The sequence below is a fragment of the Cryptomeria japonica genome, chromosome 2, assembly GCF_030272615.1.
Source record: "Cryptomeria japonica chromosome 2, Sugi_1.0, whole genome shotgun sequence".
NCBI lineage: Eukaryota > Viridiplantae > Streptophyta > Pinopsida > Cupressales > Cupressaceae > Cryptomeria > Cryptomeria japonica.
In genome coordinates, this window is record NC_081406.1 from 520,945,560 (window position 1) to 520,957,380 (window position 11,821).

An 11,821-nucleotide genomic window follows, 5' to 3' on the forward strand; every position below is an offset into this window, starting at 1 on the left:
TTGTAAATAAAACACCAAATATAGGTAGTTCACAAGAAGCTTGTAAAAAGAGCACTAATGATGATGTAGTTTTTAAGAGTAATTGTGGACAAAGTATCAACTTGAGGTAATCATCACTATATGTAAGGCATCTCCACAAATGGGAAAAGACATTTTTTTAATGTCATTGAAAAAATGAAATAGTTGTTGGATATATATATATATATTACAGAGTATTGTATAATGCTTGTAAAGCATTCCATTCATGTACAAAGTATTCTACAAATAGACATAAAGCATTGTGTTATCGTATAACTTTCCCAATTGTATAACATAAAAATAACTCTCAATTAATTGTTAACTTAAATCAGTAAAAAAATAACTTTATAGATCAAACTCATAAAAATAATAGCCAAATGAACCAATAATAAGACAAGACTGTTCAAATAACACAAATATTAAAGCAATGATAAAATGAAAGAACAGTAATTGTCTTCAAACAAACTCATCTTACATTTACACAATTTTACGTACTTCAAATTAACCGAAAAACTTAGAATGGGGAAAGTTAGTCCACAAAATTAGCTATAATTTCTACTGGTACTGTTCCACCACTACAGAAGTTAAATATGAAAATTCATCCACATTTCCTTCACAAATCTGTCCCACCAATATTTGCTACCCATCCTTGTCGTTATCTCTGTTAAGCGTCTGTGACCCCCAAATTCTCTGATAATTTCGACGCCGCCGTTTTGGAGCTGTTTTACAACCTCCCAATCTTGCCCTCCTTCTGCCATCCTCTGCAACACCTGGGGGGAACTGTAAACTTGTATCTGTTGCAGGTGTTGCAGCTTGAAAAAGCCGGCGGACAACATTTCTACACGAGGGCAAACTACAACACCCAATATTTTCAACTGTGGCATTGCTCCTTCTATCACAGCGGGTAACCTCTCCAGCGCGTACATTTGGTCTACCCAAAATCTCTCCAGTGCAGGGAAAGCCCCGGTTTCTCCAAATTCCTGGGGCAAATCCTTCATTTCGTAAGACCCGCCCATATCCAGCCTTCTCAATCTGGGAAGGCTGTGCAATGCACTTATTTGTTGAAGCTTGTCGCATCCAGAGAGTATGAGGCAACCCAGGTGTTCAAATTCAGAAAGCCGAGGCGGGGTTTCTATCAAATCTCTGCATTTTATGAAGAGGGTTTTCATCTTCGTCATTGCAGTCATGTCATCCGGCAGCGCAGTCATTTTGGTGAGGTTGAGCACTAGGGTTCTCATTTCCATCATTGTGCCCAATGTTCCATGTTTGATTGTCGCTCTGGCATCTTCTAGTCCCAGCCATTTCAGTTGCGTTAGGGTTTGCAGATCCCCAAAGCATGCTGCCCTTTCAGGTGCTCTGAAGCAGAGTTTGGACTGCGTCTGTATCCTTGGTTCCCAGGCTTGCCAACATCCTTCGGTTCGCAAGTACTGGAGAGAAGTAAGCTTGGAAATACCAGAGGGCAAAGACTGCAGATGTTGACACTGGCTCAAGTCCAGGTACCTTAAAGAAACAAGGTTATCAATCCCCGAGGGCAAGCGTTCCAGTTTATTGCAGGTGGAAAGATCCAGTATCTGAAGCTTCCTTAGCTTGGTGATGCTTTCAGGCAATTTCTTGATTGGCAGGCGGGCCAAGCGCAAGCAAACAAGCTGTTTCATTCGTCCAAAGCTGGAAGGCAGCTCTTGAATTGAAGTGCCTCCAAGATCCAGAACTCGAACCCAGGTCATTGTGGCCATGGCGCGCGAAGGAAAATGTGTGAGGCTTTTGTTCTCGGACAGCAGCATGGAAAGGACTTGATCACCCTGGAATGACTCCGGAATAGATGCAAAATTGTTCTCCATCAAGGAAATCCTCCTTCGCCCCGCGCAGTCATCTTCTGGAAACGACTGCAGGTTCCTGCCGGCCCTGTACAAACAATTCTCTTCCTCCTCCGCGATCTGCAGCGCTAAATCATGCAGCACATCGTGCATTGAACAGACCATAACCTGCCCGTCGGCATCCATTACGCTGCCCTCGATCAGACAGCGATCTAAGAGCACATTCACTTGAGCCCGCCCAATTTCCAAGGGATCGTAATCTGGACGATTGATTGTAACTAGTCCCTCTCCAATCCACAAGTTAATGAGATCCTCCACATACATATCTTCATCTTCCTTAAAGGCACCGATGTAAAGATAGCACAGTTGCAGAATAGGATCGTACCTGGCCAGAGCATCGTAGCTGAGCCTCAAGCGATTGTAAAGCTTTGTCTGCACATCAGGATTAAGCTTGTCTGCATTTTGCAGCATCTGGAGCGTCACCTCCCATACTACCGGCTCTGTGACGCCTGCCATGGTGGCCGCTATTACTTTAATGGCAAGCGGAAGCCCGTCACATTCTCCGCAAACGCGCTTTGCCGTTACCTCCACTGTCACAGACGGCACCTGGTTATTGTTGTATGCGAAGGCATGAGATGAAAACAGTTCCCAGCTTTGTTTCTCGGAAAGACCACTCAAGGTAATTGTATCATCAAGCTTTACTCCTAACTTTACCAAAACCCTTCTGTCCCTGGCACTCACTACCAGTCTGCAGTTGCCGACCGTTTCAACCGGCACACCCAATGCCTCCAGCAAACCGTCGCTGTTCTTTTCCCACACATCGTCCAGGAACAGTAAAAACCTCTTGCTTCTCAAATTTTCATGGATCCACGGCTTCACATAATCGTCTAGGCCGCCTCTTTCATTGAAATGCTCTTTTATTTGAGAAGCAATTTGTCTTCCAAGATTACAGGCGAGAGCAGAAAGAGAAGGATTATGTGACACCGTGAGCCAGAGCACCAGATCCTGCTTAAAGCTATCCTGCACCTCTTTGCTATTGAACACAGTTTTCAAAAGCAGAGTTTTGCCGGCTCCGCCCATGGCAACCACTCCTAGGCAAGTTAGCCCTTGCCCTTCATCTATTAATTTCTTCTGCAGCTTAGAAAACACGTCATGTTGTCCCACAATAAGAGGTTCGTTCACTGGCTGAAACCTCTGTGTTGCTGTTGGATAATTCGACGAGGTGGCTGCAGTGCTGAGATCGTCCAATTTTTGTTCAATACGATGGAGACCTCGACCGAGATCCTCATTGCTGGCAAGCGTGGTCGTTATGCCAATCAAAGCAGCCTGCTTCAGATGCTCTTCAACGCCTGCAACGATTTCCCGTATCCTCAAGCTCATGCGGTAGCGAGAAATCACATTATAATTCGGTAATCGTATGCAACACTGCTCTGCAACCTCGGTGGCCTGTCTAACAAGCGAATCAAGCTTTTTCAACCACTCATTCATAGCCGGAGGCCGTAGCGTTTGTGTCTCGTGGCTAACAATTTGGCCGAGCTTCAGGTGCGTCCGATACCTCTGGATGGCCGTGTTGAGAGGGGCAACATTTTTCAAATAGTCTTCAAGTTTATGAAGCTCTTTCTTGCAGTGAACAGCAAGCTTGATGCGCTCGCTGATCTCTGTCAAAGCTACAGTTATCCCCACACCTATCAATCCTGAAACGAATCCAGGGTCACCCATGTCGATCGGACTCTCTTTCGCAGGGTTTAAAACATAAATGCAGTGAAATGTTCAAGGCTTGCTTACTTTCAGGCCATAAAATTTGCGACGACGCTTTCTTACAAAGATGCTATGGTATGCCTATCTGCCCATAGCCGTTCATCTGGTCAAGAATAGGACGGAGAAGACTGGTCGAAAGAGACCCAGGGTCACCCATGTCGATCGGACTCTCTTTCGCAGGGTTTAAAACATAAATGCAGTGAAATGTTCTAGGCTTGCTTACTTTGAGGCCATAAAATTTGCGACGACGCTTTCTTACAAAGATGTTAAGGTATGCCTATCTGCCCATAGCCGTTCATCTGGTCAAGAATAGGACGGAGAAGACTGGTCGAAAGAGACCTGCACGATGCAAAAGTGTACTGAGTACCGAGTCTATGGCAGAATTTCCTGGAACGAATGGGGCGATGCGAGTTGTCTGTTATCATGGAGATGACTCGTGAGCGGGAGAAAAAGTAGTCATGGAAAAATGTGGAAAAAGAATGCTCTCCAAATGAAACTACCTGCATTTATCTAGGGGAAAGGACCCAGTAGTTGAGCATGTACTAATTATTGTGAGGGTTGTTGATACCTTTTGTTCCAAAAATTGTACAAATAAAAACTATTCTTTGAAAAAAAATATATCATTTTTTGTGTCTTTATATATCAATAATTGCAATACATCAAATCAGTTTGAATTATTATGGCATGTATCATTGATTTACTAAATTTCACGCAACTATTAAACAAAAAACATTCAATACATGTTTCATATTAAATAAATTAAAACAACATTCCTACAACTCAACACACTTTTGATGTGATATAAAATATAGTTGTAAAATAATTATATTAAGATTTGTACAATTTTATAAAACAAATATAAAATACTATATTACAATTTGTACAATTTTACATGATAAAGTGTCAATCACTGATATATGTTTGACCAACTTGTGAGGCAAAACAGTCCCATCACTCATTCACAATTGTTCAACTTGTCATCCTCTAATAGCCAAGCTTCTGAATATAAATGTTCAAATTCTAGTTTGCAACCACCAAATCTGGTACCTGAAACATTAAATAGAGCAATTGTGAAACTCTCCATTCGATTGAAAACAAACAATTAATGCAAAAAAAAATTAAATTTACCTCCCATAAATCCACCTCATGTACTCTTATCCAATAGAAATGCAGAAATCCATACCCACGTATCAAGCAAGATCATAAAATGGCCATAGATCAAGAAAGATCAAAAAATAGCCATAGATCAAACAAATCAAATAAGATTTAAAAAAAGGAGGGAAAATGTCATATTAATGTAGCATACGATGAAGGAGAGTTTTTACAATTACATTCTCCCTGCACTGTTATAAAACCTTCACATTCCTCCTTTGTTCAGTAATAATCAAGATTTCATGCATACATTACTTCTTGCTGCAGACTGATTCACATTCCTCCTTCGTTCAGTAAATAATCAAGATTTCTTGCATACATTACTTCTTGCTGTAGATTGACTCTGTGCACATAATATCTGATCGTGTGCTGTCATAGATTTCAGGGATTTTGTTTTCATTATTGTTTAGTTTAGTTGACTGTGTTGTCATAAATTGCAGGTATTTTGTTTGTTTATATAATTTCTGACTATGTGTTCTCATAAAATACAGGTATTTTGTTTTTGTTTGTTTATATAATTTCTGACTATGTGTTGTCATAAAATACAAGTATTTTGTTTTCACTACTGTTTGGTTGGCACTGTGCTAGCATAAATTCCAGGTACACTCACATTCTTGCATACATTACTTCTTGTTGCAGACTGACTCTGTGCACATAATATATGATCGTGTGCTGTCATACATTTCATGTATTTTGTTTTCACTATTGTTTAGTTTAATTGTCTATGCTGTCATAAATTGAAGGTATTTTGTTTGTGTGCACATAATATATGATCGTGTGCCAACATAAATTGAAGGTTTTCACTAACTGTTTAGTTTAGTTGTCTATCATTTCATGTAGTTTAGTTGTCTATCATTTCATGTATTTTGTTTTCACTACTGTTTAGCTTAGTTTAGTTCTCTGTGTTGTCATAAATTGAAGGTATTTTGTTTGTTTATGTAATTTTTGACTTTGTGTTGTCATAAAATCCGGGTACTTTGTTTTCACTATTGTATTTTGTTTTCATTTTCACTACTGTTTAGTCTATGTTGTCATAAATTGAAGGTATTTTGTTTGTTTATATAATTTTTGACTGTGTAAATTTCAAGTATTTTGTTTTCACTACTGTTTGGCTGGCACTGTGCTAGCATAAATTCTACGTAATTTGTGTTCATTACTGTTTAGTTGACTTGTTTTTACTACTGTTTAGTTTATATATATATATATATATATATATATATATATATATATATATTCAATCCTCATATATCTATTTCATTACTGTTCAGTTGACTTGTTCTTACTACTGTTTAGTTTCACAGTATGCATATATACATACAGATGTGTATGTACTTAATGTTTGATGTTATTTACTCCCAAAACCATCCATTCGAGTAAAAGTTCAAATTGCTACCAAAGACAATATTGCTCCAGAAGCTTATATTCCATAGTTCACCTATATATATATATATATATATATATATATATATATATATATATATATATGTGCACACATACATACATATGTGTATATATCTGCATACATACATACAGATGTGTATATACTTAATGTTTGATGTTATTTACTCCCAAAACCATCCATTCCAGTAAAAGTTCAAATTGCTGCCAAAGACAATATTGCTCCGGAAGCTTATATTCCATAGTTCACTTGTTGTACATATATATATACACATTATTCTTAGTTACAACATATATATATCTGCATATATTCCATAGTTCACCTATATATATATATATATCTGCATATATTCCATAGTTCACCTATATATATATATATATATCTGCATATATTCCATAGTTCACCTATATATATATATATATATATATATATATATATATATATATATATATATATATATATATATATATCTGCACACATACATACAGATGTGTATATATCTGCATACATACATACAGATGTGTATATACTTAATGTTTGATATTATTTACTCCCAAAACCATCCATTCCAGTAAAAGTTCAAATTATTGCCAAAGACAATATTGCTCCAGAAGCTTATATTCCATAGTTCACCTGTTGTATATATATATATATATATATATATATATATATATATATATATATATATATGTACGTATATATATATATATTGTAACTAAAAATACTGTGTATATATATATATGTACGTATATATATATATATACACAGTATTTTTAGTTACAAAATATATATATATATATATCTCCATGCATACATACATATATCTGCACACATACATATATTTGCATACATACATACATACATATATCTGCATACACACACACACACACACACATATATATATAGACATACATATATCTGCATACATATATATATATATATATATATATATATATATACAGATGTGTATATACTTAATAGTTGATGTTATTGTTGTTCAGGCACTATGACAACAGGTAAGGCAACAACAACAGGAAAGGCAAAAGGAAAGACAACAGGAAAGAGACGAAGCAAAAGAACAACCCAAATGTTGAGGAACCATTACCCACATGGTGTTAAATTCCATTTGGTGAAGGATAAAGATGGCGACACTACAATTAATCCACCTCAGGATGACATAACTTGTAATACTGCAGATGAAAATGTAGAAAGAACAAACACTCCTTTACAGTCTTCTCAACATCATGGAGATAAAAAATCCAGTTATAACGATCAGTGGACAGAAGAAGACATGGAATGTGCTATGAAAGATGTTGAAGACAATTTATATTCCATCAGAGCAGTTGCGAAAAAGTGGGGAATTCCTGCGAGCACTTTAACATTTTGGCTTTCAGGGCTGACAACAACAAAAAGAAGAGGTCCACCAATGATCCTTTCGTTGGAAGAAGAGCTAAAAATTGTTGACTGGTGCAAAGATATGGCGCAACTTGGTCACGGATTAGAGATCATTCAGCTAAAGTCACATGTAGCTCATATATGTGAAACAAGGCCAAATCCATTCAAGAATGGTTGCCCAGGCAGATCATGGTGGATAGATTTCCGCAAATGCCATCCAAATTTGACAATAAGGACTGCAGAGGGTCTAGACAGGGATAAAGCCGTAATGCTACGACCAAGTATTGTGACAGATTTTTATGACAACCTGGAGAAATTGTACAATGCTTTTGAATACGGACCAACAAAAATATGGAATTGTGATGAAACAGGTGTGCAAGTAGGCAGGAACTGCGGGATGCGAGTAATTGCAAAGTTGGGTAGTAGAAGTGTCCCACAAATTTTATCAAAGAGCAGAGAGTGGATAACAATTTTATGTTGTGTTAATGCAGCAGGTCATAGCATTCCAGGATTTTATCTTTTCAAGGCCAAAAGACAGCTTAAAAACTACATTGCCAACTGTGAACCGGGAGCATGTATGACTGCACAACCACATGCTTGGATGACAAAAGAATTATTTTTAAATTGGCTATATCACTTTGCCAGATTTGTTCCAGGTGGAGTTTCACCCACAAACAAACATCTCCTTATATTTGATGGTCATCGAAGCCATGTTGCTTTGACCACAATCCATGAAGCAAGATCTCTTGGTATTGATCTTCTAACATTGCCTACCCACACCAGCCACAAATCGCAGCCTCTAGATGTGAGTGTGTTCTCTCCATTCAAGGCACATTTCAAATCTGAAAGGTCAAAATGGATGGCCAAACATCCACACATAGAAATAAGGAGAACTGAATTGGCAGAACTTGCAAGTAAAGCATTCAAACTTGCCCTGACATCTGAAAACATCATAGCTGGTTTCCGAAGGACTGGAATATGGCCTTTAAATAAAGATGCTCTTTGTAATGACATGAGACCAAGTGATGCATTCAATTTACAAGATGATAATGATGCTATAGGCATTGCTAGCATCTTAAGATTAGCTGGCTATGGAAAGGCACAAGTGGAAGAGTGTTTGGAACAATGTGTGAAACAAATGAAAGAATTGGAAGCACAACAAACAGAAGAACCAACTGCAAGCACATGCTCACCAAGTCATATTAGCCAAGCACAATATGAAAATGGCATACATGAAGACTTCAGTTTACCATCACAGTTTGAACAACCTAATTGGATTAAAGAAGGAGCAGAACATTTAGGAATACAGATTGACATGAAAAATGAAGAAGTTTCTTTATCCATGCCTTCACCTCCAATGCTTAGCTCTGAGGTCATTCATTATTATGCTGATACAATGGATTGGGAGAATTCAAATTTAGAAACTAATGAAGTTGCAGAAGATGAGCAAGATGGACACAATCAAGGTTCTTTGAAGACAACTGCAGCATTTGAGATAGAAGACGAAGCTGAAGAAATCTTATGCAGTCAAGGCTCTTTAAAAAATTTTCTGAAGTTACCCATTGAAAGGGTGAGAAATAGGTCTAGCCTTCTTTCTAACAATAATGCACTTAAATTGGGCAGTAAATCTCAAATCCTTACTTCCGATGAATACATAATTCGGGAACAGAAAAAAGAAGCAAGAAAAGCTGAAATTGAAGAGTTGAAAGTAAGGAAGAAAAAACAAAAAGAGGCAAGGAAACTTGAACAAATTGCAAGGAGAAAGAGGAAAGACGAGGAAAAGCTTGAAAGACAAATAATAAAGCAGAGGAAGGAAGAAGAAAGGGCACAACAACAAAAGGAGAGGGAGTTGAAAAAGAAACAAAAACAGATGAGCAAGCAAAAGAAACCAGCAAAAAAGCAAGTGAACGAGGATGTTGCAATTATTGTAGGGGAGAGGAGTACTCCATCAACACCATTGCCTCAACATCATCAAATTTTACAAGACATGTACAATATCTTAACACCTGCATATGCTGCTCTTAGTAACCTCCAAGCTGGTTACCATAACAATTTAGAACATACTGCAATCAGGGCAGGGCACAACAGTACTCCATCAACTCCCCTACCTGGCCATCATCAGATTTTGAGAGATATGTACAATATTATAACCCCAACGTATGCCGCCCTTAACAACATCCATGTTCCAACTAGTCATAGCCCCCCTCACTCTCCTATCAAACAATTCCAATTTGGTGGACTGCTAGATGAAAATATATTCGGTAGTATAAATCCTATTACACCACAGGTTGATGCAGCTATTGCAGAAAAAACAATGACAAGGAGTCCTATGGAGGAGCTAGATGTAGCTATTGTAGAAAAAATGATATCAAGAAGGCCTATGGAGGAGCCAGAACCCTTCCCTGGCTTTATGGTGAACTGATGAAACTAATCAATGCTGCATGCTTGAATTCAAAATTTTGGATTGCATTGCAAGTCTTGTTTTGTAGGTTGGCCATTTTGCAGTGCATATAAGCTGGGGAGATTCTGCAATATCTTTATGTCAATATAGCGAATGTGGTGCTACTTTATAATATCTATTGATGTGGAGTAATTTTGTAATTTCTATCTATATATCAATAGAATGAATCTGTGTAGGAGTCAAAGTAGAGGTTGTGTAGTGTGTAGGCTGGCCATTTTGCAGTGCATATAAGCTGGGGACATTTTGCAATATCTGGTGCCATTCTGTAATATCAATTGATATGGGGCCATTTTGTAATATCTATCTACCTATATATCAATACAATGAATTGGTCCAGCACCATTTTGTAATATCTGCATATCAGTGCAATGAGTGCATTGCTATTATGGATACTAAAACTACAACTAATGTTATGTCAAGTATTTGCATTACGTATGTATGAGTGTATGTATGTATATATGTATGTGTATGTGTATGTTTATGGATACTAACAATGCAACAAATATTATGGAAAGTATTTGCATTACGTATGTATGAGTGTATGTATGTACATATGTATGGATGTGTATACATACACATATGCATGCACATGCACATACCCCCTACCAATCATAGTGAATTAGCACACCCAATCTTTTGTTACCTTTGACCTAGTTGAACATATTGTCACCTAAAAAATCCACCCCCTAACACATATGAAAACCATTAACATTATATGATTGTACATTATGTTATTAATAATTAAATAAAATTAAATCATATCCATTTTTTACTCATCGAATAGTCAAACAATTTCTATTAAATAAGTGAATGAATAAAAACTAAAAACTAAATAAAACTAACCTAATACCTACTCAACCCTAATCTTTTCTATCCTCCACAGCCTTCCCCAAACACTGTCGCCATTGTTTGCATTTCAAGAGCATGCATCCTCTACCGCCACAGGAGCTACTTTGTCACCTTTGTCACCATGAACAGAGACGTGGCAACTAGAGCAACCAAGGCAGGGCATTCAGATAGATATATACATACAAATGCGTACATAAATATATACATATACATATACATACAAATATATATATACATACATACAAATATATATATATATATACATACATATATATATATATAGATACATGTATGCATATATATATACATACATGTATATATATATATATATATATACACATACATGTATATATATATATATATATATACATACATATATATATATATACACATACATGTATATATATATATATACATACATATATATATATATATACATAATATGTACATATATATATACATGTACGTATATATATATATATATATATATATATATATATATATATATATATATATATATATATATATATATATATATATATATAGGTATGTATGTATATGTACATATATATCTAACATCATATCAGCGAGTTGCTACAAATCTGAACAACCCACTGCCAACAGCAAACAAGGAGAACTTTAGAAAGTTGTTTCATCAAAGACAACCACATATAACCAAGTTCCAGCATTCCTTTTATGGCTATTGTTTTCCATGCAATCATTTTGGTCGAAAAGTAGTAGATTGCAGAATCTGTACAAACAATAATACTAGTCTATCCAAAAGAAACTATAATCATTTGCCCATCTAATGGATTGTAACATTACATGCTACAAGTGCAGCAATTTTAAGCACATAACACTATTTTGTGGAAGTACTTTTGTTGAGCTCAACACTTATCTATTCTAGTGATTTGATATCAAGAAAAAGGGGTAAGAAAGAGCAAAGTAAGGAAAAAAAAAAAGAAAAATTGATGC

General features: G+C 36.5%; 1 protein-coding gene across 1 annotated transcript; it reads right to left on the reverse strand.

The window, feature by feature from the left end:
* Positions 1–418: 418 nt before the first annotated feature.
* On the reverse strand, positions 419–4,085 carry LOC131035261 (probable disease resistance protein At1g61300). The gene has a single exon (XM_057966928.2). The coding sequence runs from the start codon at positions 3,549–3,551 to the stop codon at positions 603–605; it is 2,949 nt and encodes a 982-aa protein (XP_057822911.2). The 5' UTR covers positions 3,552–4,085; the 3' UTR covers positions 419–602.
* Between the last annotated feature and the right edge of the window lie 7,736 nt (positions 4,086–11,821).

Bases quoted from the DNA above. Each gene is read 5' to 3' on its own strand.
- LOC131035261 (XM_057966928.2), bottom strand. From the start codon at position 3,551: ATGGGTGACCCTGGATTCGTTTCAGGATTGATAGGTGTGGGGATAACT.